At 46.4% G+C, this 26,733-nt stretch overlaps 1 protein-coding gene across 7 annotated transcripts in view; it reads left to right on the top strand.

Annotated features, from left to right (window-relative positions):
* The window catches only part of RGS7 (regulator of G protein signaling 7), a 128,635-nt gene that overhangs the window by 77,821 nt on the left and 24,081 nt on the right, over positions 1-26,733 (top strand). For 5 of the 7 annotated variants that reach the window (XM_036355097.1, XM_036355101.1, XM_036355100.1 and 2 more), the window contains exons 4-9: positions 7,556-7,606; positions 13,005-13,111; positions 16,438-16,489; positions 24,893-24,957; positions 26,314-26,390; positions 26,542-26,623. In XM_036355097.1, the coding sequence (XP_036210990.1) occupies positions 7,556-7,606; positions 13,005-13,111; positions 16,438-16,489; positions 24,893-24,957; positions 26,314-26,390; positions 26,542-26,623 (434 nt within the window). Of the gene's footprint in view, positions 1-7,553; positions 7,607-13,004; positions 13,112-16,437; positions 16,490-24,892; positions 24,958-26,313; positions 26,401-26,541; positions 26,624-26,733 lie in introns of those variants that run through there. The other 2 variants (XM_036355102.1, XM_036355103.1) reach the window with 1 other exon arrangement.

A 26,733-nucleotide genomic window follows, 5' to 3' on the forward strand; every position in this document is an offset into this window, starting at 1 on the left:
TCATCGTTGACGTTTCTGTCCCTCTCTCCCTCTCCCATCCTCTCTGAAATCAAGAAAAATATTTTTTAAGAAAACAGAAGATGACAAATAAAAGAAAGGAAGGGAGGGAGGGAGGGAGGGAGGAAGGAAGGAAGGAAGGAAGGAAGGAAAGAAGGAAGGAAGGAAGGAAGGAAGGAAGACAGTGGCTGCTATGCGGACCGTGGCTTTAGGAGAAAGAGTGGGCGCAAGGAGGCCGAGGAAGAGGCTCAGGGTTCGTTCCGGGGGAGAGATGCTGAGATGAGATTCGTGCAGAAGCGACAAGAATGAGTCAGGTTTTGAGATTCTGCTGACAGAGCCAATAGGACGTGATGATGGGGACTGCGAGGAAAAGAGGGCGATCAGGAGACCCTACATTTGCATTTTCACAGCAGGATGGAAGGTGTGGAGTCTGCTGAGCTGTGTGTGTGTGTGTGTGTGTGTGTGTGTGTGTGTGTGCCTGTGCGCACGCGTGTGCGTGTCCATGCATGTGCCCATTTTTAATACATTATCTATAACTTTTGGAAAACTAGGCCAACTTAAAATAAATGTCTTCCAATGCTCACGGGGAGAGGAGCAACAGTCACCTACCGATAGCATCTCACGCACCTGCTGACTCAGCCGACCCTGGCTGCTGTCAAAGAGAAAAGAAACCCCTGGAAGCCTCACGGGCAGTCCAGTCTCACCACTGCCCTGAGAGAGGAGCCGGTGAAACACCACAACTGGCTCACTCTCTCTTTTTTTAAATATACACTTATTGATGCCAGAGAGGAAGGGAGAGGGAGAGAGAGAGAGAGAAACATCAATGACGGGAGAGAATCATGGATCGGCCGCCTCCTGCACGCCCCGCACTGGGGATCGAGCCCACAACCCGGGCATGTGCCCTGACCGGGAATCGAACCCTGACCTCCTGGTTCATAGGTGGACGCTCAACTCACTGAGCCACACCGGCCGGGCCAGCTCATTCTCTTAAAAAAATTGCCAAACATCAGGGAGGCAGGGACAACCCAAGAAGCATGATCTTTCCGCTCAGCGTCCCGGTTGGATCAGATGGCAAACGAGGCAGCTGAGTGTGGTGTCACATGGCGCCTGAGGAGGCCTTCGGGACAAAGTCACAGACCCGGCCCAACAGAAGGCTGGGGCATTGTGCCTCTCGCTTTCTCCTCGGGCCACAGCCATCACCTTTCCAAGCTGAACCCCTCCCACCCCCGCCCCCCAACCCAGGAGAAATGAAAGGAGATGAGGCCGAGGCCGTGTTTGCTGGCAGCTGCTGTTTCCATCCGACCCGATGCCCGTGCGCAGCTGGTGCTGGAGGTCTCTCTGCCCCTCGACGCTGTCACATCGGGGAGGGTGGGGACACCCTGTCCCAGGAGCACGTCATCCCCCTTTTTGGGTGGAATTATCCAACGTCGCGGCAAATAGGTCCGCGCGCTGGGGAACCTGGCGGTGAGTAAGAGCCTGGGATGCGAGGTAATTGAATAATCACGGGGCTGATTCTCCTGCAGACGCGGCAGCCTTCGTCTCGGAGGCTTAAGTAGGACGTTTCTCGCTTCGCGCCCACCGCTGCTCCGGCCTGGCCTGCTCCGGGGGCCCCCCAGGCTCTGGCAGGCTGTGCAAACTCCTTGCCAGCCTGTTAGACTTGCCACCGAAATGGCCCTCAAGCACAATTCCAAACCCCAGCGTAGCCTTTTTTGGTTTTGTTTTTAAAGGAATAAATAAGCCAGCTTAGGGGGCTCTATGTGAAAGGAATGGGAATAAGGGCGTGGGTTTTTGAAACGTTGCACTGAACACGGGCACCGGCACCTGTGCCCGGAGGGGGAAGGACTGGGCGCGAGCTGTTTGGCTGGGTGGCTGTTCTTTGCTGCCTGGGCACTTGGTGTCGGCGAGAAACGTGGATTGGAGCCGCCTCGTAGTCCATCCTGCTCTGGTTTCTGCTTTTATGTCCCCTCAGCCCGACTGAGCCACCTCCAGAAATCTTAGCCCTTCGACCTCCCTCTGCCCCTCTCTCTGTCTTTTAAAAAAATATATACTTTTATTGATTTCAGAGAGGAAGGGAGAGGGAGAGAGAGAGAGAAACATCAATGATGAGAGAGAATCATGGATCGGCTGCCTCCTCCACGCCCCCTGCTGGGGATCAAGCCAGCAACCCTGGCACATGCTCTTGACCGGAATCAAACCCGGGACCCTTCAGTCCGCAGGCCGACGCTCTAGCCACTGAGCCACACCAGCCAGGGCTACCTCTTCCACCTCGTCCTCCAGGAAAGCAACAGATTTCCACCTGCCCACGTTGGTCAGCCCCCTTGCCTGGGACAGTCCTCTTCCCTCTCTGCGGGTCTAATTCCTACTTTCTCCCTCTCTCCGCGGATCTAATCCCCAGTTTCTTCACAGGACAGATCAAGTCCTGTACCCTTTGAAGCTCTCTGTGGCTGCCTCAGTGCATTCTGGGTCATGGTTGGGTGGCACTTGACTGTAATGCCCATTTTATGATAGATCTTGTTAAGAATGTGTCCTATCTTGCCCTGGCTGGTGTGGCTCAGTGGATAGAGTGTCAGCCTGTGGACTGAAGGGTCCTGGGTTTGATGCCGGTCAAGGGCACATGGCCGGGGTTGCGGGCTTGATCCCCAGTAGGGGGTATGCAGGAGGCAGCCGATCCATGATTCTCTCATCATTGATGTTTCAATCTTTCTCTCTCTCCCTTCCTCTCTGACATCAATAAAAATATATTTTAAAAACTTCATCCTTTGGCCCTGGCTGGTGTGGCTCAGGAGGGGAGCCGAAAGCTCGCTGGTTTGCTTCCCAGTCATGGCACACGCTTAGGCTGTGGGTTTGGTCCCTGGTCGGGGTGCATGCAAGAGGCAACCGAAAGAAGTTTTTCTCTCACATCGACGTTTCTCTCTCTCCCTCTCATTTCCTCTCTCTTTTAAATCAATAAAAACATATTAAAAAAAGAAAAAGATGAACCCTTTGTCCAAACAGATAGGTTGGCTCAGTGCAACACGTGTATGGGACTGGATTGCATGTCATTTTCATTGCAGAGCTTGCCTTGTGGGAGCTATGGAGCCTGCTTCCCTCCACGTGGGAACCTCACCTTTCACTCCAGTGAGAACCTACTCACCCTCCAAGGCCAGTGAAGCGCCTTTCCCAGTCGCCAGAGGCAGGAACGATTTCTTTCTTCCCAAGATTTCCATCGTTCTTTCTCCCACTCATATCCACATCCGTAACACTTTCCTACTCTAGTTACTTATGGAAATGTCTTTCTGCCTTCACTCGATTGTGGCCTCTTAATATCACAGTGCTTCCTGGAACATCATAAATATTCAAAGGATTTAATGAATAAACAAATCAATTGACTAGTTTCCCTATTTAGGAAGTGACTGCATAGTCACGTGGTCGGACGAGGAATTTTCGCTTGCCTATTCCTGTGACATCATTTGGGCCATAGCCAAAAGGACTGGAGACAGCCTACCAAAACTTAATTCTGTAGAAACCTATAGGCAAATAATAGAGAGAGTATTTATTAAAGAGCCTGATGAATTTAAAATCGATAGAGTGCTATGGACCGTTGATGTTTAAAATTTGATATTTAGATAGCATTGCATTCAAGGCTAACATCATAAGTACATTCGGATTCTATCTAGACAACGCTATCTGATGGTTGGACAGTCTCGGGTTTCATAGATTGAGGGGTGGATGTAGACAGAGAGCGCATGCGCTGACGGAGATAATTTTGGCTTTCTATATTTGGTGCTATCGTGTGGTCTAGACTTTGCATTTTAAGACCTACAGCTCAATAACCATTGGAAATGTAAGAGTGTGGAAGAAAAGAGCAATTATTTCGCAAAGCAGAGAAGAAGAAAACGCAGGCTTGGTGGTGTGAATCTGGCATCTGGCAGCAAAGACTTTTGTAGAAACAGCGTTTGACAGTCTTTTATCTAGAGCCGGCCATCGCCGCCATTTCCCAGGTTCATGTCCCGACACCAGGGAGGTGGCCTGCAAGGAGGTTCTCTTTCTGTCCCCTCCTTGGAATTTTCTCGAGAGTAGGACTTCCGTTATCAGGCCAAAAAGTCGCACGAATATGCCAGCTGTCCCAAGTGGCATTACCTTGCATTGTCCCCTCCTGCCATCATGCCTTTTACTAATACGACACAGCAGAGACAGGTCCATTATGTCTCGACGCTGAGGAACTGTCATACTGTAAGTGACGTCTCGATGCTTCCATTTTAAGGCGACAGCTTCTGAGACCCATGGACAAGGTCATTTCCTTTGGCTCTGCCCCAGTGGGAAGCAGCTTGTCTCTGGGGCTGCATTTTCCCATGAGCAGGGAGGAGGCCGCCGTCCATCTGAGCTGCGAAATGCAGAGGAAGGTTCCTTTCAGGTTCCCCTGCAGCTTTTTAACATTAACCATCGCCACTCAGCATCGTGACGGAGGGAGACTTGACTTGAGCTGGTGAACACGCAATACAGTAGACGGTTGATGTATTACAGGATTGTATACCTGAGACCTATGTAATTTTTTTTTTTTAATCCTCACCCAAGGATATTTTTCCGTTGATTTTAGAGAGAGTGGAGGGAGAGAGAGGGAGAGACAGAGAGAAACATCGATGTGAGAGAAACACATCGATGGGTTGACTCCTGCTTGTGCGCAGACCAGGGCCCGGGCTGGGGAGGAGCCTGCAGCCCAGGTACGTGCCCTTGACCGGAATCAAACCTGGGACCCTTCGGTCCGCAGGCCAACATCTATTCACTGAGCCACACCGGCTAGGGTGGAAACCTCTGTTATTTTATTAACCAATGTCACCCCAATAAATTCATTTAAAAAATAAAGTCCAATTAGAAAACAATCATAAGTTATTCACCAAAGAGCATAGACGCACATCAGATTAGCATATGAAAACATGTTCAGTATCATTCACCGCCGGGAACCTGAGTCTCTCAGGCATTTGCTGGGGGGAATGTAAAATGGCGTCGCCACTGTAGGAAATAGTTTGGTCATTTCTTTTTGTTCTTTTTGTACAAAAGCAATTCTATCACAGCGATTGCACCTGCTGGCATTATCTCAGCGTCATAAAGATCCGACCCCCAAAATCCGCACAGACATGTCTATGGCCTCGGCATCTTGATCCGTGAGAGCCCAGACGGACAGACTTGTTTCTCAGCAAAAAAAGAAAAAAAAAAGAAAAGAGAAAACTTAAAAAAAAAACTTTCCCTAAAAGCATTTTTTTTTTAAAATATATTTTATTGATTTTTTACAGAGAGGAAGGGAGAGGGACAGAGAGCCAGAAACATCGATGAGAGAGAGACATCGATCAGCCGCCTCCTGCACATCTCCCACTGGGGACGTGCCCGCAACCCAGGCACATGCCCCCGACCGGAATCGAACCTGGGACCCCTCAGTCCGCAGGCCGACGCTCTATCCACTGAGCCAAACCGGTCTCGGCCCTAAAAGCATTTTTAAATCCCTTTTCGCACCATGACAAAAAAAGTAGTCCTGTTTGGAACGGTCGGCTTTCTTCAAAAGCGTGGACACCTTCCGGGGGCTGCTCACATGGGCTCCCCAAATAGATGTGCAAATGAGGACATGGAGCGAGGTGCCTGGATCGTGCATAAGGTTGGGGTACCGAGAAGTCTACCTTCATCAGGGTCACCTCATACATGTGTGTAAACCTAGTTCCCCTTCTCTTTCTTCAGCGGAACATCTTAGGCTATTTTGCACACAACACTTGGCAATCCCTGTGGTTTTCCTTCCTTTCCTCAGAGCTTCCTGAGGAGCTAAGTAAATCCAACTTCTCAAGATGCATTTAGCCCTGGCCCGGTTCGATTCTGGTCAAGGGCACATGCCCGGGTTGTGGGCTCCATCCCCAGTAGGGGGTGTGCAGGAGGCAGCCGATCAGTGATTCTCTCTCATCATTGATGTTTCTCTCTCTCTCTCCCTTTCCCTTCCTCTCTGAAATCAATAAAAATATATATATTTTAAAAATATCCCACTCAGCCCTCGCCAGTTTGGCTCAGTGGATAGAGTACCGGCCTTTGGACTGAAGGGTCCTGGGTTTGATTCCAGGCCAGGGCACAGGCCGGGGTTGTGGGCTTGATCCTCAGCGTGGGGCGTGCAGGAGGCAGCCGATCCATGATCCTCTCTCGTCATTGATGTTTCTATCTCTCCCCTCCTCTCCCTCCCTGTCTGAAATCACTAAAAATATCAAAATGCATTTAAATCAAGGGCAGCTGTGAAAGGAACAATGGAAAAAGAAGAACTCTCAACACTTGAAGTTATTTTTAAAATGCATGCCTGTCGAATTCGATGGTGCGTATGAGTGCACTCGAAACTTTGAGGATATTATGGCCAAGTTGGATCACCAAGCTAATTTTGAAATTCGTTTTGAGCTCCTTTGCAGCTAGAATTACTCAGCCCTGGTTAATGTATGTAACTCACTTGTCAGATTTCAGGTGGGCAGGCTCCAGGAGAGGCTGACATGGGATTTCAGTTCACACGAAATTTCATTCACGCCGCCCTGATGCAGCCCATCATGGATGCTCAACTATTTCCATTCATATTTTTGGCATTTTGTGTGGAAATGAGAAAACCAAATTTAATAGGAATGAAAATCCCAGGCACATCATTCCTCTTACTTTAATTCCCATTTCTGCGCATGTTCTCTTTTTCTAAAAATATATTTTTATTGATTTCAGAGAGGAAGGGAGAGGGAGAGAGAGGCAGAAACGTCAGTGATGAGAGAGAATCATGGATCGGCTGCCTCCTGCACGCCCCACACTGGGGATCGAGCCCACAATCTGGGCATGTGTCCTGACCGGGAATCGAACCGTGACCTCCTGGTTCCTAGGTCGATGCTCAACCGCTGAGCCACGCCGGCCAGGCTCTGCTCATTTTTTCACCATTCATTCGATTCACAGCGCCACTGGCCTGGGAAACCTCGAGTCCTCATTTAGTTAATTCTCCAACTCACCAAAGGCCTGAAGCAGGTCTCAGACTTAGTGTTAATTCACTTGCACACTGAACTGGTCCAGGGCCTTATTCTTTCCACCCTGGACCGCAGCCCGTAGGAATGTTGACATCCTGCTTTCTTTCTATCTGGTCTGACTGAGGCTCTCCCCATGCACGGCCAGTCAAATTCCTTGAACTTGCTTTGACAAGGTCATCTGTTCAGAAACAATATGTCTCTTTCTCTGACTGATTTATAGAAAAATAACCCACATTCTTTAGCCTAGAAGTCAAGGCCTGCAGTATGCACACTTACCAGCTCCATGTTCCTGTTATTCCCAGTGCGCAGTGTACAGAAAGCGTGCAGTGGGTGGTTTTTATGGACTGCTCTCCACGTTTGAACTCTGACACATGCCCCTTCAGCAACTAAATATCTGCCTTGTTCATATTTCAAAATTTACCTCCAACCTAACATTTCCTGCAGATTCTACGTCATCTCTCCTGTATACTAGTATGAGTGCCAAAAGTGAAGAATTCTTGAAATGAATTTATATATAGACAAATGTTTACATATATTTGTGTTTTTCTTTTTTCTTTTTCTAGGGTCAGACATTGTTCAGTGGTTAATAAAGAACTTAACTATAGAAGATCCAGGTAAATAAATCATTTTCCCGTTGATTATTTTTGTGATTTTTAAGAAATATGTTTCTACTCTGACAAGCAAACAAACCTGAAAAAGTTATAATTACACTTAACTATGATGGTAGCATTTATGCAAATTTAATGGTAGTCAACATATATCCGTCTAAAATGTATTTGGTCTATGTTGACCATTTTTTACGTATTTGACATTCCATTTTATAAAACTTGACTTGGGTGGCGTGGAGATTGTTGGAATGGAGGGATTGTGTACCTGTTCATGTACCAGTGGTCGGCAAACTCTCTAGTCAACAGAGCCAAATATCAACAGTACGACGATTGAAATTTCTTTTGAGAGCCAAATTTTTTAAACTGAAACTATACAGGTAGGTACATTGTTATTAACTGAATTAGGGTACTCCTAAGGCTTAGGAAGAGCCACACTCAAGGGCCCAAAGAGCCGCAGTTTGCCGACCACGGTCATGTACTATTGAACATGGAATTTATAGCAAATGATCAGGAGGTAATGAGATTTCTCTTCGTAAAACGCATAAAAGTAAATCTCATTAATTTATAATGGCCTTAGCTCCGTTGTCGCATGAGGTCTGAGAATGTTGTTAGTTTCCATCATGCCCACATGATTCTTTTTAATGCTCTTATTTAAATCGCGGATCCCTTCCCTGTGGTGGACAGAGTGTCTACTCTGCAGTTCTGATCTGATTTCCAGGGCATGGGGACAGCTCTGCATCGCCTGGGACAAATTCCTACGTATGTGAGGAATCCTTAATGCCTTTTAAATAGTATCTTGTAAGAGCCTTCACAGGTGGCCAACAGGTCACATCGCTGAAATGAAAATAAGATGTATTTGTTTACAAAAGATGCTGAGAAAACAAACAACAAATTGGAATTATAGTGACTGAGATTGTCGTGGCAGAGAAAGATGGAAATACACTAACTACTCAACCCATCTTCCCCTTGATTAGATCAGAATTCTGCTTGGCTTTGCTCCTGCCTCTTATTCCACCTTAGAACGCTCTGGAAGTAACAGCACATGGAGATGCAGACATTTTATTTTTCTTCATTTTGAGCTGACTTTATAAAAGCTATGTTATCATAAAGTGTAGCTCTCATTCTAAACGCCTCTATGCATCCCCGCTTTGAAAATACTGTACTTATCCTAGCAGGTTAAGTGGAATTAAAACAATTAAGTCAGGATGAAGTGGCCCTTGCCAGCATCATATTATTACGAGGTGAAAAGAGGTGATAATGATTGGGAAAGGAAGCCACAGTCGTACCAAGATCACACTGTGGTCTCAGTTTAGTAGCATGCCTGACTTTATTATAAACTGTGGCACCAGCGTAGCCGGTTTGGCTCAGTGGGTAGAGCGGTGGCCTGCTGACTGAAGGGTCCCAGGTTTGAATCCAGCCAGGGGCACATGCCTGAGTTGTGGGCTCAGTCCCCAGTAGGGGGCATGCAGGAGGCAGCCAATCAGTGATTCTCTGTCATCGTTGATGTTTCTATTTCTCCCTCTCCTTTCCTCTCTGAAATTAATAAAAATATATTTAAAAAAATGAAATATAGCACTAGACGGAGGACCCCAGCACACACACATCCATACACACACACACACACACACACACACAACCGAAACCAAACTAAACAGGCACAATCACTGATAACCAGGAGATTGATTTTCAAGGAATATTATTGCTCAAAGAATGAAGATGATTCAAAAGCATATTTTTTTTGTAAGTTAAGATCGAAAGTGTACTTCAGTGACAGTATGAGAAGCAGGGAAAATATACAGATACAATAAGCGAGTAAGAGACAATTATTGCTTATAATTTATCCATGAGATATCATTATAGCTATCATGAGTATAAAACTGATTTTATTTGCTTGTTTGGCGGTTTACGGATGCTTTAGAGCTCCATTTGAAGGTACATAAAAAGACAATCCGTCATGTCTGGGGGGCACACTATCCTTTAGTCATACGTATGACAGGCTGCAAAATTAATTATTGTTTGTCTGGTTGTTTTACTTTTTAATGAGCTAATTTACCCTCCTGAGTGAAGAGTTCTGTGCTAGATTTTTAAGAAAAGCAAGATGCACTGATGATTGTTCTGAAGATAGAAGAGACTTTGCGTATAGAAAATGAATCCGTCTGGCAGCATGGTTCTCATGAAATGGGGCTAAGAACATAGGTGACATTCTGAAAGTTCCTCTCATGGTGGCGTGGGTGAAACCAATCATACCATTTGGAACTGTTCCTAAAGAGAGATTAAACCATTATTAGAAGGCCGGGTCTAATTTGAACCCTGTAAATTCTCTGAAAATATTTAAAAATAAGAGAGGATCCGGGCTGGTGTGGCTCAGTGGTTGAGCATCGACCTAGGAACCAGAAGGTCACGGTTTGATTCCCCGTCACAGCACGTGGCCGGGTTGCAGGCTCGATCTCCAGCGTGGGGCGCGCAGGAGGCAGCCGATCCATGATTCTCTCTTATCACTGATGTTTCTGTCTCTTTCTCTCTCCCTCTCCCTTCCTCTCTGAAATCAATAAAAATATTTTTTTTAAAGAAAGAAAGAAAATAGAGGGGCTTTGCTCTGGGAAAAATCCTTCCTAGTTTCCCATGACCCTCATGGCACAGAAGGGGCTTCGCTGTCGAAGAGAAGATGAAACGTCCCAGGGTTACCCACTCATAGGTTCCAGGTCATTCGTTTTTCTCTAAGTAAAGGCCACGATGGATGCCAATCAGCTGCAGGGAAGTGCTCTCAGTGTTCTGCAACAGCCTAAGAAGGTTGCTTTTATTCTGGGGGGGAAAAAAAGAGTTTATGAGCAAATAGAAGCTCCTGTTAGAGACAAACCGTGATATATTGGTTGAAATAAGCTCACCCTGGAAACGCAGCCAAGCACAGCCAGGGCATAGCCAGAGTCTCAGAGAAAGATAAATTCATCGGCTGGAAATGTATCTCGAGGCCTAAAATAATAGCATATTAAGTGAAATAACACCTGTCGGTGATGCTCTTTTCTTTCTGGGAGAGCTCCAAACATTTTCCAGCCATTAACAGGCATCCGGACACCCTGCCGATACCCTCTTGTTGAACAGGCTTCAAGGGCAGGGCGCTGGCTTCCAGCTTAGAAAAGTAGCAGGTGCAGACACTTATTTTCTGAAAGTTCAGGCAAACTGAGTAGGTCAGCATTTTGGGAATCACAGGTGTCTGATGCCGAATAGTAGGAGATAAGACCAGCGGTTCTCAACCTGTGGGTCGCGACCCCTTGGGCGGTCGAACAACCCTTTCACGGGGGTCGCCTCAGACCATCCTGCATATCAGATATTTACATGACGATTCATAACAGGAGCAACATGACAGTGATGAAGTCGCAACGAAAATAATTTTATGGTTGGGTCACAACATGAGGAGCTGTATTGAAAGGGCCAGAAGGTTGAGAACCGCTGGATAAGACAAAGATGGTGGAGGTTTGGATCACACCACACCCTGCCTCGCTCTTCTGAGCTATTTCGACTCAGCCAGGCGTGCGACGGAAGGAGAATGTCTCGTCCTTCCACAGTAGGTACATTCACCTGGCCTTGCATTTTTATAAACGTGCACCCTCAGTATTATTCATTGCTTTCCAGCTCTCCACGGCGCCCCCAAATTTGATACATATGCCTAATTTGCCAGCAGATGTGCAGTGGCAGCCGAATAAATTTTTGGTCACTGAGGCAGTACCATAAACAGGAATAAACCATTGAAAACCTGAAAGACTTTTTAATCCATTAACCTCACTTGCTTTTTTTTTAAAAAAAAAATATTTTTCTTGATTTCACATTGCTGGAACTACTGTGAGAATCCTTGAGCTAAAGAACCTTATTAGCTACTTGTCGAAGAAACATAAATAAATCCATAAATGAATTGCATATAAATATACACAAACATAAAGGAATCTCACTCTTGTGTTTTCTGTATACATATGCACTTGTTAGAATAAAAAATTTATTCTGCACAGTTTCATATTGCCCAGACGTCACGTTAGCAAACTTACGTCATCCCTGCACAAATACAGCGACAGCTCTCCTAATCAAATTGGATTAATCCTCTGTTGGAAGCAGTTGTTGGCTGCTGTAGACCGAGGATGACAGTTACAGTATTATGTTCTGTTTTCCAGCCTGTTGGAAAATACAATGTTTTCACTGTCAAATAAGCCTCGTCCTCGTCCATGTCTAGAATACTGTGTAAGTAAAATACCGTATTAGTAAAGGCGAGAGCAGTTTGAACACTCACAGGACTGGAGGCTCACTTAGTGCAGCATAAGCAGTTTAACATTTCCTGCTAAAATCATCGTTAGTGATCCAGTAGATACAGTCGTGGGCAAACTACGGCCCGCGGGCCCGATCCGGCCCGTTTGAAATGAATAAAACTAAAAAAAAAAAAAAAAAAAAAAAGACCGTACCCTTTTATGTAATGATGTTTACTTTGAATTTATATTAGTTCACACAAACACTCCATCCATGCTTTTGTTCCGGCCCTCCGGTCCAGTTTAAGAACCCATTGTGGCCCTCGAGTCAAAAAGTTTGCCCACCCCTGCATTAGAATGATCACTGATAGTATTTGATATTTATGATATAAGCCAGGCGGGGATGCAAGTGGGAACACTTTTAAAAGCTTAAAGTGCTGCCCAGCTGGTGTGGCTCAGTGGTTGAGCATCAACCTAGGAACCAGGAGGTCACAGTTCGATTCCTGATCAGGGCACATGCCCCAGTTGCGGGCTTAATCCCCAGCAGGGGGCGTGCAGGAGGCAGCTGGTCAATGGTTCTCTCTCATCATTGATGTTTCTCTCTCTCCCTCTCCCTTCCTCTCTGAAATCAGTAAAAATATATTTAAAACAAACAAAAAAAGAAATAAAAGTGTGAAGTGCTATATACATGCAAATAGAATTGTTTGTGGGTGTGTGGATCCACATGAACCTATAGCAGAACACGCCCCATCTATAAAATGAAGGAGTCAGATTCTGTGATTTCGGAAATCTCTCTGCGTTTCAGTATTCCATACCTTTGTGTTGCGTTCTTGTCATCACGGGGTGGGGTTCGCCCCTGCACAGTCACTGCCAGCAACCAGAGCTGTCTTCGTTCCTCCTAGGAAAGAGCTGAACGAAGACAAAAAAGTACAAAGCGAGGCTTTTTGGGTGCGAGAATGTGCTCAAAGGAAACATGACGAAGTGTCTCTCTCACATCGATGTTTCTCTCTCTGTCTCCCCCTCACCCTTCCACTCTCTGAAAATCGGTGGAAAATGACCGCGGGTGAGGATTAACAACAACAACAACAACAAAAGGAAACATGACAGAGCCCTACTTCTGTACATCAGTCATTTTAAAAGGTTTTCACGCCTTTTTGTTTGTTTCCGTGCAACAGTGGAGGCCCTCCATTTGGGAACGTTGATGGCTGCCCACGGCTACTTCTTCCCGATCTCAGATCACGTCCTCACCCTCAAGGATGATGGCACCTTTTACCGGTTTCAAGTAAGTTTAAGGAAGATATTCTTTCACAGTAAAGCAGACATCTTATTTTGTTCGTTAATTGTTTCGACAGGAAATTTAAAAATTATAACTTACTTAACTTAGGCTAGTTAGTAACAGCCTGTTAAATTTAAGACATAAGAATATTAAACGAAGAGAGATGGCTTGTGCTTAGTTTAGATGATTGGTGAAAGCTAAATTCTGTGGTGACGAAAGTTATATTTTATATCGAAGGCTTGAGAGATACCCAGAGAGGAACGTGATGGGATTCAGGAAGATAGGAGAGTTCTTTATCCGTGAGTTACACTTTAGCTTCCAAATTTAGGATACTCTGGCCCCCACCTGTGATCCAGAATCATCTCCAGTCCAAGCAAACTTTCATGGAATGGTTGTAGTTCCAGAGTATAACCTAGCTAATTATTCAATCCCTCTACATATGGGTGCCCTCGACCAGGAGTTTGACCAGGTTGTGGGTCCAGCCCACCAACCACCTGCGACCCCTCCCCCAATCGACCCCACCCCCACCCGGATTGGGGGCAGGGCCGGCCGGACGCCACCCATGCACGAATTCGTGCACCGGGCCTTTAGTATTGAATATTAAATGGTAACAATTTTAATGGCCATCCACATTTGAAATAGGATCTAAGTATTTGTAAATCTAATAATCATCGAATCTTAAAACCCAGATTTTAAAAGACAAAAACGACAGAAAAGCCAGGAAAAACTGAATCCCTACTATGGTATCTACCAAGACATTGCGGTCCAGGTGTTCACTTCCATGTCAGGGGACGGCTCCAGGAAGCAGAAGGCTCTGTATTACATTGAACTGAAACTCAGCTCCGTGGAAGGATTTTAAAAATCATGAATTAAAATGGAAAACTTGTAATATCATGTTTACAATTGTTCCACGGAATGATTGAGATTCTAGCCATCATTACAAATCTGAAAAAAAGCTTCAGGGCATGAGTTTGAGGCAAACAGAACCCTTCATTTCATTGGCATGCAACAATATGTAAATCTGTCTCAATTTTTAGTACATTTTTAATCATGTCATTTTGTATTAATGTAAACTTGCAGTTGTCTAATTTTCATCTCGTTGCTAATTGGAATTGAGGTCTGACATGATTTTCCCGGTCTCTTTTATGACTTTCACTACATTAAAAATGTGCCAAAGATTATTGAGAAATGGCTGGACAGTTTTGCATCGCTTTTATCATAGCTAAAGAAGCCAACACTCACACATAAAAATGTCCTAACGTCTAAGCAGACTGTAAAAACATATTTTTTAAATTCTAGCAAACTACAAGTGTTTGCTAGTTATTAAATTGCCTTTTACTATAAATAAAAAAAATTTCCTAGGAAAAAATCTTACAATATTAGTGAAGAAGGCTGCTTTTATGACATTTCCACATAATATTAGAGAATAGAATAGTTTCATTCTTTCATTTTTATATTCAGGAAGTTTCTAATGATAAAAGAATAAAGAAAAATTGGAAGAATGCAGCAAGAAGACCTTGTGGTTTGCAAAAAATAAAAGAATATAATCTGGCCAATCTAGCTAAAATAGGTACTTTAAAAGTTGAATAGATATTGCGTGCGTACACACACACACACACACACACACACACACCTCCCAAAATAAACAATCCGAAGGGAATAATGAACTCTAAGAGAAGTGACTCAAAACCCACATGAAAGCAAGATTTTCATCACTTTGTTCCCCAACGGTGTCCCCAGAGTCTTTACCCAGTTGCATTTCTAAGAAATTCAATCCTCAAAATGCATCCCCTGCAGAGTCAAGTGGGATTCCGATGAGACGGGGCCCGTGTAAAGCCTTCCTGTCCTCTATGTCTCATGGTTCAACCTGTTCCCCCGAAATTTCCGCGGCCCCTTTGTTCTCATGTGTACAAAAAACTCTTTATCGGTAGCGTTCTCTATAATACCGCAGCAATTGCCAAGGAGCGGAGAGGAAATCAGAAAATCCCGGGGAGTCCTGAACAGCTTGGGATGCTCTCCCCCAAAACACACCATTCTCCCCAACACTCCCCTCCTGGAGATGCCTATCCTAGAAGGTAGAATTATCAGAGAGGCAATCAGAGATGGCACACATGTGCTGGTTACACATGGGTAGTTAATGTAATCCTATATCATAAAAGCCTAATATGCTTAAGTGTTCTACCCTTCAACCAGTCGCTGTGACGCACACTGACCACCAGGTGGCAGACGCTCCTACTGGTAGTTTAGCTTGCTGCTGGGGTCCAGCGGATAAAGACTGGGTGAGATGAGCCAGACATGCCCTGGAGCCCTCCCACGGTCCCTCCCCGGGCCCGGCCGTGCACCCGTGGGGTCCCTCGGCCTGGCTTGTGCCCTCTCGCAATCTGGGACCCTTTGGAGGATGACGGAGAGCTGGTTTTGGCCTGATCCCCACAGGCCAGGCCAGGGGACCCCACCGGTGCACAAATCTGTGCACCATGCCTCTAGTTGACCAATAAATAAGACCACAAGGCTGATGTCCGCAATCACTGTTCTGTTGGGTCCTGGGGTCACCATCACCTGAGAAAACAGAATTTGATAGACAGGTGGTCATTGATTTTCCTCATGGTCTGAAGCCAAGCATGTCTAGCTAGCAGAGCTAGAAAAGCCCTTTTAGAAAATATAGTGTTGACCATGACAAAGGGTCCTTCTGATCAGACGTTGTCTTTGTAGTTTTATCAGTTTGTTTCTAGAATTTCACAGAATCAGACTTCTGTCTGTTGTTAATCATATCAATCAACTAAGATATTATAAGTTAAAAACATGATCTCTGGTGGGTGCAGTTTAGAAGAAGACATGTCTGTATTAAGAAATGTTTTTTAAAGTGAGGGGGGGAGTGGTTTTCATCCGGTTGGATAAAGTTAAGAGCTGTAGCATATAATTAATAAAACCCAGGCCAATGATGGCCAGACCGCAGGGAGAGAGTGGGACTCAGGGTGGAACTTGGGATCTGCCGATGGCCATGTTGAGATACATGAGTCATAGAAAACAATCTGTGATATTTAAACGCATTTTATCCCAAGTCATCCTCTGCTGTCAGTCTTTGTGGATGCAAACGTTCTATGTCGGTTGACATAAGATGGCAGCAAATGTGGGATATTTTGGGGGCTGAATCATTGCTCAGCAAAGGAAATGTAGAAGAAAAACCTCCCATCGCCTCTCTGGTTTATAAACAGATCTTCACTGGACTATTCTAGAATCTAGAGGACTGCTAACGATAAACGCCGCTCATAAACCAGTAACTCTGGTCATTACTTCCGTGTCTAACCTGGGTCCCACTTCTTTTCATCCCTCAGACACCCTACTTCTGGCCGTCCAACTGCTGGGAGCCGGAAAACACGGACTACGGTCAGTGCAATGTCTCCTTTTATGTGGGGCAGCCGCGTGGCTGCGTGAACACGTGCTCGCATTTTACTGCTCCTGTGATGGAGAAAAGAACCGACCCTTCTCAGGATGGGGCTCATGTTTCTAACACGGAATTTGTGGTTTTTGGAAAGTTATACCAAACCCCGTGGCAGCTCTTTCCATGGAATAGTGTCCGTTGAGGCTGTTAAAGAAAAATAGATTTTCTTCTGAAGAGGGTAAAGGCCGATACCCAAGCTTTAAAGAAAGGCTCTTAGTATTTTTCCATCACACGGTCTGCTAGAAAGAGTTATTACAAAGGGGCCCAGAGGGCCAGAGTTCTAGCTCCCCTTTCCCTCCAGGCTGTGAGAATTGTGGTAAGCCCATTGACTGAGGCTTAGTTTTTCTCACTATTTTTAAAAAATACATTTTTATTGATTTCAGAGAGGAAGGGAGAGGGAGGGAGAGACAGAAACATCAATGATGCGAGAGAATCATGGATCGGCTGCCTCCTGCACGCCCCACACTGGGGATGGAGCCCGCAACCCGGGCCTGTGCCCTGACCGGGATTCGAACCGTGACCTCTTGGTTCATAGGTCGATGCTCCACCACTGAGCCACACCAGCCAGGCTGATGGCACTGTTTCTCCGGCTGTTAAGTATACCGAATGCGCTATGCCACTGTATTTCCGTCATTGTCACAGGACAAATTCTGGCAGGCTGTGCATTCTGTGACGGCCTGGGCTGTGCTTTTGTGTTAAGTGTGAGGTGTTGGGTTCTCGTTACAGAAGCTTCTGGTCAGGCCAACAAATGTTTTTCTGAGCCTGCGGAGTCCCCTGCTGTTGCTCTCTGGTTTCTCGGTAAAGCTTTGGCCCGCTCCCAGCTGTTGTAATAAAAGTGACGGTGGTAACACAGGGTACCCACAGGTCGCTGTGCTATTTGTCAAGTTCCAGTATGGTACCTCCCGCTGATGCCTGGAGCTTGCAAAGCCTTCCCAAACATACTTCTGTTTTAAAATAGACATTCTTATTGATTTCAGGGAGGGAGTGAGAGGGAGAGAGAACTGGAAACATCCATGATGAGAGAGAATCACGGATCGGCTGCCTGCTGCACGCCCCACACTGGGGATGGAGCCCGCAACCCGGGCACGTGCCCTGAGCGGGAATCGAACCATGACCTCCTGGTTCCCAGGTCGATGCTCAACCACTGAGCCACGCCGGCCTGGCCGTATTTCTGTTTTAAATGTATTTTACCAGCTGGACAACAGTGTCTCTGCTTAGGTTGCAGGAGAATGTAGGATTTCTCGGCCCAACTGACTCTCTCAATTCTCAGTTCAAACCACCGGATGCAATACCTGGTCGCTAGCATCTGCCAAGAGTGACTTGTGGGAATTGGAATCACCAGGACACTATTTTAGCCTTGAATAAATTAATGAACAAATAAGCACATTTAATTGAAGTCACATCCTACAGTTGAAAAACTGCATCCACTTTCACTTCTTAGTATATTGTGGCTAACCAACGCTTAGAGGAAGGTGTGCATTACCGAGAGGTTCTGAATGGAAACTGCTGTTCAGAACGTAAGAAGTGAAGTTATTGCCCTGACCGGTTTGGCTCAGTGGATAGAGCGTCGGCCTGCGGACTGAAGGGTCCCGGGTTCGATTCCCGCCAAGGGCATGTACCTCGGTTGCGGGCACATCCCCAGTGGGGGGTGTGCAGGAGGCAGCGGATCGATGTTTCTCTCTCATCGATGTTTCTAACTCTCTATCCCTCTCCCTTTCTCTCTGTAAAAAAAAAAAAAAAATCAATAAAATATATTTTTTTTAAAAAAAGAAGTGAATGCCGAAACCGGTTTGGCTCAGTGGATAGAGCGTCGGCCTGCGGACTGAAGGGTCCCAGGTTCGATTCCGGTCAAGGGCATGTACCTTGGTTGCGGGCACATCCCCAGTGGGGAGTGTGCAGGAGGCAGCTGGTCGATGTTTCTCTCTCATCGATGTTTCTAACTCTCTATCTCACTCCTTTCCTCTCTGTAAAAACTCAATAAAATATATTAAAAAAAAAAAAAAAAAAAAGAAGTGAAGTTATTGCTAAGGTTATAAAGCCAAATACCAATTTCTTAAAATCACATGTTCTTTTATTTGTGTTTTTTGGTTTTTCTAATTCTTCACTTTCTATTTATTGATTCCCTTTTTTTCCCCTAATTGTTGAACGTATTACAGATGTCCCCTTGGTTGGTGTGTATGTTTTTCCCCAGTGACCCCCTCCACCCTGCACCCGCCCTTCCCAGGCCTTCCCCATTCTATGGTCTGTCCTCCACCCCCCTCCTTCCCCCTGAAATAAGTCAGTCTGTTCCGTGCGCCTGTGTCTCTGGTTCTATTTTGTTCATCGGTTCATTTTGTTCATTAGCTTCCACCTGAGTGAGATCATGCGACACTTATCTTTCTCTGACTGGCTTATTTCGCTCCGCCTGACGCTGTCCAGGTCCCTCCATGCAGTCACATGTCCTTTGGATTCTGAAGTGACCGTTTTATAATCAGTCCTGACAAAGGAGCTGATCATCGGCCCCCTGCACCTCCATTTGCATGATGCGTTATGTTTCCAAAAGGCTTTACGTTGAGTGTTTCCTTCACTGTTCACAGCCATGAACTCTGGGGGGAAAAAAAAGGACGTTAAAATTTTTATTTCTCAGGAACCTGGCTCAGCGAGGGCCGATGCCTTTACTTACCTCACTAGGACCAGGCATCTGCTTACTGATTTGAGAATGATTCCTCCACTGTTCGTCTGCGGGAACTCTGGCTTTTACCCGTTGCATGTTTTTCTTGGGTTGGTGGGAAAATTTGGCCCACTTATTCCTTGTATTGATTTTAGAGGGTCCCTAGGCCTGGCTGGCAATGAGGGCCAACCTGTGGGGTGACCAGCGGGGCAGTTGGGCCCCCCCCTGCCCCCACTGGTACATGCCTTGGCTGGCCTGGGGGGAGCTCCTGCCTTGAGCGTCTGCCCCCTGGTGGTCAGTGCGCATCATAGTGGCTGGTCGTTCCACCAGTCATTCCACCATTCGGTCAATTTGCATATTGGGCTTTTATGATATAGGATAGGATAATCTTAAGGAGGCGAGTTCTAAGCCCATTCACAGCCCTCAAGTGCTGCTTGGTCACCCATCACTTCCCCTCTCATCCTTTAAGGAATCTGGAAACCATGCTGGGAACCTCTGGAGAAGATCCAAAGGGAAGGAAGGGATACAATAATCAGGTCAAGTTTAAGGCTTAGACATTAAAGGTCAGCTTTTTAGAGGTCAAGGAAACAGGTCCTTCAATATGTTTGCAAAGTTCTGGCTCACCCCAGCCCTTTTTCTTTCTGCATCAATTAGGCTATTTTAATCCTCTCTCCTTGTACGTCCGGAGTGTCCTTAGGCGCCTTATTTCAGCAGGAAGATGTATGAAACTGCTCCCAAGGTTGCCTTCCTTTTAGGATCTACCCTTGATTCAGTCTGAATATTTCTCTAACTGGGTTCAGATTTCAACTCCACTGCTGATTAGCTGTGTCCTTGACAACTTGTATCCTCAGCCCAGCCCAGACTTTGAGAGGAGGGAATTACACACGTTAGCCAGAGGGTCAACCTAGGAACCAGGAGGTCACGGTTCCATTCCCGGTCAAGGGCACATGCCTGGGTTGCCGGCTCAATCCCCAGTAGGGGGCGTGCTGGAGGCAGCCGATCCATGCTTCTCCCTCCTCACTGATGTTTCTCTCTCTCCCTCTTCCTTCCTCTCTGAAATCAATACAAATATATTTTTTAAAAGTTGTATAAACACTCAGTGCCTCTCTCCCCCCATCTGTAAGACAGACAGTAGCCTCTATGGAGGGTTAACTGGCTAATTTATAAACAGTGCCTGACCTCCAGCAAGTGCGAGATAATCATTAACTTATTCTTATTTTCAGGCTATTATTCAGAGTGTCATTATCTTCCAAAAAGAAGAGCCCTCGGAGGCCCTCTGTCAGCCAGGAAACAGGCTTTTATTTGATTAAGTCCGCTTGATGGCAGAGCTCAGGACAGGAGTGCAGGGTGGAGGTGGGGAGGGCAGGGAACCAAGATTCTGCAAACCAGCTTTTCTTGTGGGAGACAGGAGGGGTGAAGACACAAGAGATGGAAACTTGGAGAAGAGGGACATACCCACACGTTAGCCACGTCTTTTATTTAAAATCAGCCTTTCCACCCGGCCGGCGTGGCTCAGGGGTTGAGCATCAACCTACGAACCAGGAGGTTGGGGTTTGATTCCCGGTTGCGGGCTCGATCCCCAGTGGGGGGCGTGCAGGAGGCAGCTGGTCGATGATTCTCTCTCATCATTGCTGTTTCTATCTCTCCCTCTCCCTTCCACTCTGACATCAATAAAAATATATATTAAAAATAAGTAAATGAAATCAGGGTTTTTTTCCCCACTCTACCGCCTGCTTCCCTTGGCGCCGCCGTCACCTCCGGTGTAGATTAGGTATTGGGGTCACCGTCCAGCAGACCCAGAGCTGTTTTCAGATTTGCCGTCGCCTGGGAGGTTCTGTGCCCAACTTTCAAAATCACCACGTGAGTCATATCGGCTTGCATTCCGTTTAGATCATAACAGGAACCAGGTGCATTAATTTGGAGCAAAACAGAATGCGTTTCAACCACCATCAGCAAGAGAGCGGCTGTGTTCTGCTCTTTTCTGGGTATTATTATTTTTTTAAATTGTGCTGCTCACCCTTTTTTTTACAATCCATTTGCCTCATGTTAGCTTGAGTGATTTTTAAAAAGTATATGTGCATTGATTTTAGAGAGAGGAAGGGAGAGGGTTAGACGCAGTGGTTCTCAACCTTCTGGCCCTTTAAATACAGTTCCTCATGTGGTGACCCCACCATAACATTATTCTCGCTGCGACTTCATCACTGTCATGTGGCTACTGTGATGAATCGTCATGTAAATATCTGATACGCAGGATGGTCTTAGGCGACCCCTGTGGAAGGGTCGTTCGACCGCCAAAGGGGTCGCGACCCACAGGTTGAGAACCGCTGGGTGAGAGAGATAGAAACATTGATCAATCAAGGTACATGCCCTTGACCAAAATCCAACCTGAGACCCTTCGGTCCGAGGGGCCGACAATCTAGCCACTGAGCCACGCCGGTTAGGACTCATCTTGAGTCACTTCTTATTTATTTATTTTTTTTAAAATATATTTTATTGATTTTTTAGAGAGAGGAAGGGAGAGGGATAGAGAGTTAGAAACATCGATGAGAGAGAAGCATCGATCAGCTGCCTCCTGCACACCCCCTACTGGGGATATGCCCGCAACCAAGGTACATGCCCTTGACCGGAATCGAACCTGGGACCCTTGAGTCCACAGGCCAACGCTCTATCCATTGAGCCACACCGGTTAGGACTCATCTTAAGTCATTTTTTAAAATATATTTTATTGATTTTTTACAGAGAGAAAGGGAGAGAGATAGAGTTAGAAACATCGATGAGAGAGAAACATCGATCAGCTGCCTCCTGCACATCTCCCACTGGGGATATGCCCGCAACCCAGGTACATGCCCTTGACCAGAATCAAACCCGGGACCCTTGAGTCCGCAGGCCGACGCTCTATCCATTGAGCCACACCGGTTAGGACTCATCTTGAGTCATTTTTTTAAATGTCAGTCACATCCTATCACACTGCTCACACCCCTCAGAGGTGCCCATGACACGAGGACCACACCCCAGCCCATTGCCTGAGCCCCCAACCCCCCCAGGACCCACCCTGCTCTCCCGGTTTTGGCAGCCCGGCTGGTCCCCTGCACAGGGCAGTCCTTGCTGTGCTCTGATGGGAACGCTCTGCCCTCAGCTCTTTCTCAGGCTGGTTGGTTCTCCCCGTTGAGGTCTCCACTCAGATGTCACCTCTGCAGAGAGGCCTTCACGGATCCTACCCCGTGAAGTTGCCTTGGTCCCTCCACCCCCATCTCTGTCTATCCCTGCCCCCCGTCTCTCTCTGTCTCAGCCTCGTGCTTCAGTGGTGTGGGTTTTATTGTCCAAGGCCCGACTTCAACTCTTGCCTCCACCAAGAATCACTTAATCTCATCCAACCCACCCGGCCTCCTCTGCAAGACGGGGAAATTAATAGCGCCTGCTCGTAATAGCACCGCGCAGTGTAAACCGTGCAACGTATAGGGAACGCTTAAGTAGTTCTTGGCACACGCCAGCGTTCAGTAAATATCGACGCCGTTGCTACACTATGTTTAAGCACTGCCCGTTGTCTGTCACGCGCTAGAGTCTATAGACGGATACGATGCCAGCTGAGAGCAGCGATGGCCCCCTGGGCTCATCACGGTGTCCCTGGGGCTTAGGGCAAGCTTGGCACCGGGTGGGCACTCTGGGGCCATTCACTGAACAAACGAATGCAGCCACTCTCCATCCACACCCCTCTCGCTTTTTTTTCTTCTATTTTCTCCCCTTGAAAGCAGGTATTCGGCCCTTTTACGGGAATCCGGATACTTTGAAGCTCCGAGCAGTTACTTGACATAGGCCCTCGCGTCCCCTTAAGAGGATGAAAACCTTTATTCTTAGAAGATGGTAAAGCTACCATCCTTTAGTTTTACCAGGACAGACTGAAAGAGTACTTGATACGATGGCGCCCCCTTGAGGTAGAGGGTGGGATTACAGGGCCCCACCTCCCCTCTCCAAGCCATCACCCCCACCCCCCACCCCCTGCAGGGGAAATTGGAAGCGGTGTTCGCTGCCTTCTCCAGGCCATCCTTGCTTTGACTTTCTCATGGAGGACAGAGCTCGCATCTTTTGTTTACAGCTGTACTTCCCTCACTGAAATCACAGCCTGGAACAGTGATGGCGAACCTCTGACACGCGAACTCATTTTTGGGGTTGATTTTTCTTTGTTAAATGGCGTCTAAATGTATAAAATAAATATCAAAACTAGAAGCCTTTGTTTTACTATGGTTGCAGAGATCAAAAAATTTCCATATGTGACACGGCACCAGAGTGAAGTTAGGGTTTTTCAAAATGCCGGCACGCCGAGCTCAAAAGGTTCGCCATCACTGCTGTAGAAAGATGTGTGCTAAAATCATCGCTTCGGTTCCCAGCGTTTGCAGTCACGTTAGCGTCATTCCGTGGTTGGCTGTCCTTCGCCTTGACCTTCATACAGGAAACCTTCGGAGGCAGACAATGAAGAGAGAGCACCCATGTTTGCAATGGCCTCAGATTTTCTGTGTTTCCCAGCTGTTTCCTGGGTGATGCCAGGGAGACTTCATTATCAAAGCCAGCGGGGGGTGCAGCTCGGTACAAAGACAGGGTTCCTAAGGCCCCCCAGAGCTAGCCTTACAGAAAGTGGACAGTCCTCCTCCAGTGGCTTAATCAGCATCTAGAATAGACAGGGCATAGGTCGAATTTCATGAGACTCCAGTAGCATAGATTATGGAAGAATGAGAAACGTATTCTGGTCATCGGGACTGTCCCAGAGGGCTCAGAATGGCCTGATATCATGGAGAGTCGCTGGTAGTCCTGGAATAAATGCTCGATGGCCATGCTGGTGTCACCGTCCTTTCTCCATCTGTCATCCCAGATGGACTGTCTCTGGCAAGGAAGGAGACGCCTCCCCCAGGGAAATGGAATGAACAGGTAGTTGCATTGTCGCGAGGTACGATGTCAGACTCTCTTCTCTGGTGACAAAGCAATTGGTTGATGGTGGACGATTAAGAAATGATGTAAAGAAGATGCAAGGAGCCTTCTGTTTACATGAATAGATTTTTTTCCAGTTGAGAGTGGAATACAGAAACGATTGAATGTGCAGTAGTGATGCCTTCTACAAAATGGTGCTGATTGTACATCTAGATGTGTAAATTCTTTTGATGTCTTATTTAAAAGCTTTATCTTTTCCCCTTATTTTTAGAGAAAGCTAAAATCGTGGCAACTAAATGAATAAAAATAAAGACATGGTTACCAAGTTTCTAAACATGTTTAATTTCTTATAAACACCACCATTTGAATTTCAGTGATAATGGTACAAATCCTTTATCTAAAAAAGATGAGGAGTCCAGCTGGCGTGGCTCAGTGCTTGAGCGTCAACCTATGAACCAGTCCCAATGGTTCCATTCCCAGTCGGGGCACATGCCCGGGTTGTGGGCTTGATCCCCAGTAGGGGGCGTGCAGGAGGCAGCCGATCCATGATTCTCTCTCATCATTGATGTTTCTCTCTCTCTCTCTCCCACTTCCTTCCTCTCTGAAATCAATAAAAAAATGTTTTTTTAAAATTTAAAAATAAGGAAATTACAACCAACTTTTTAAAAAGTGGTGAAGACCAATACGTCTTGCTGCGAAAGGCTGTGTTTTTGTCGTCGGTGCCTCGGTGTGAATAGGCAGGCAGGAGATAACTGATTTTTGATTTGTTTCCTTCCAGCGGTTTACCTCTGCAAGAGAACGATGCAGAACAAGGCCCGGCTGGAGCTCGCCGACTATGAAGCTGTGAGTACTAAGGACATTCTACCCAAGAAAGTCATAAAATGAACAGGAATAAGGCTCACAGTCATTTCAGGCCTCCATCAGCTCCCTCCATTCGTGGGTTGTAAGGGTCAGATTTTCAAGGGATCAGGTAGCGTAAGACTTAATAAATCTCTGACTTGCTTGCTTTCTCTCATTCTCATTGAAGACAATGACATTCTGAGTGCACAAACTCAAGAGTAGAAGGGGGAGCATAACTTATTTGCAAAAATGGGCTTCAGCTTGGCCGGCGTGACTCAGTGGTGGGTGTCAACCTATGAACCAGGAGGTCACGGTTCGATTCCAGGTCAGGGCACATGCCCGGGTTGTAGGCTCCATCCTCAGTATGAGGGGTACAGGAGGCAGCCAATCCATGATTCTCTCTGATCATTGATGTTTCTCTCTCTCTCTCCCTCTCACCCCCCTCTCTGAAATCAATAAATATATATATTTTTTTAAATGGGCTTAAGTGTAAACACTTTAGATACTTATTTATCATAGTGAAGATATCCAAATTTAGAGAATTAAAGAGCATTTACACCAGGAAAATAGATTATACAAAATTTTCCGGTTGGTCACCATCAGCAGATTCAATTACTCTGATGTCATCTGTTCAGGTAACTGCTGTGTTGTGATTGACTGGGCTTGAAACACTGTCTGGAAAGGGTAGCAGGCTGGCAAGCATTTTCACTGTTGTCGAGACCTGGGTGACTGATGGAATCAGCAGTAGAATCTGCAAAGTGGGCACAGATTCTACTATATGATTCTTAAGTCTCATGAAATTGGATACATGCTCTATCTATTCTAGATGCTGATGGAGCACTTTTTTTTTATGCAAGGGAATTTTAGCCTTTTGGACTTTGAGCTGTGTTCTCTGAAGGCAGTTACTCATAAAAATTAATATTTGTGACAGGTCTCCCTGTGTTTCTCTATGGCTGGTAATGATAGGCTTGGCTGTATTCAGGAAACGTGACTTATCATTCACACCAGAGTGCATTTTCTACTTTAGAAAGTCTCTATTTGTTTTCTTTATTTTTTAAAAGATACTTTTTTATTGATTTTTAAAGAGAGACGGAGGGAGAGGGAGATATGGAAACATCAATGATGAGAGAGACTCATGGATCAATGTCTCCTGCACGCCCCCTACTGGGGATCAAGCCCCCAACCCGGGCATGTGCCCTGACCGGGAATCAAACCGTGACCTCCTGGGTCATGGGTCGATGCTGAACCACTGAGCCACCCCACCCCATTCTCTTCTTGATGAATACATATGGCGGGTAAACTAGAAGGGGAGAGGGAAGATGAACAGCGGAACGTCTTCACCGGTGCTGTACTTTTCAGGAGAGCCTGGCCCGGCTGCAGAGAGCATTCGCCCGCAAGTGGGAGTTCATCTTCATGCAAGCAGAGGCACAGGCAAAGTGAGTCCTTGTGAGTCTCCTGGAAGCTTCGTTCCGGTTGCAAGGGAATTTTAGCCTGTTGGGACTGAGCGAGATGGGCTGGACACGGCCCTTTGTTCAGGGAGGCACCGCGGTTAGCGCTACTGACGGCTCTTTGTTCCGCTGTTGGCAGAGTGGACAAGAAGAGGGACAAGATTGAAAGGAAGATCCTCGACAGCCAAGAGAGGGCCTTCTGGGACGTGCACCGCCCTGTGGTAAGCCATCGTGCCCCCACGGCCTCCATGCATCACCCCCGCCTTCGGAAAGTGAGGGTTGCCCAGGAAAGTGAGAGAAGACGATTGTAACCCCATAATTTCCCCAAAGT

The sequence above is a fragment of the Myotis myotis genome, unplaced genomic scaffold, assembly GCF_014108235.1.
Source record: "Myotis myotis isolate mMyoMyo1 unplaced genomic scaffold, mMyoMyo1.p scaffold_m19_p_21, whole genome shotgun sequence".
NCBI classification, from domain to species: Eukaryota; Metazoa; Chordata; class Mammalia; order Chiroptera; family Vespertilionidae; genus Myotis; species Myotis myotis.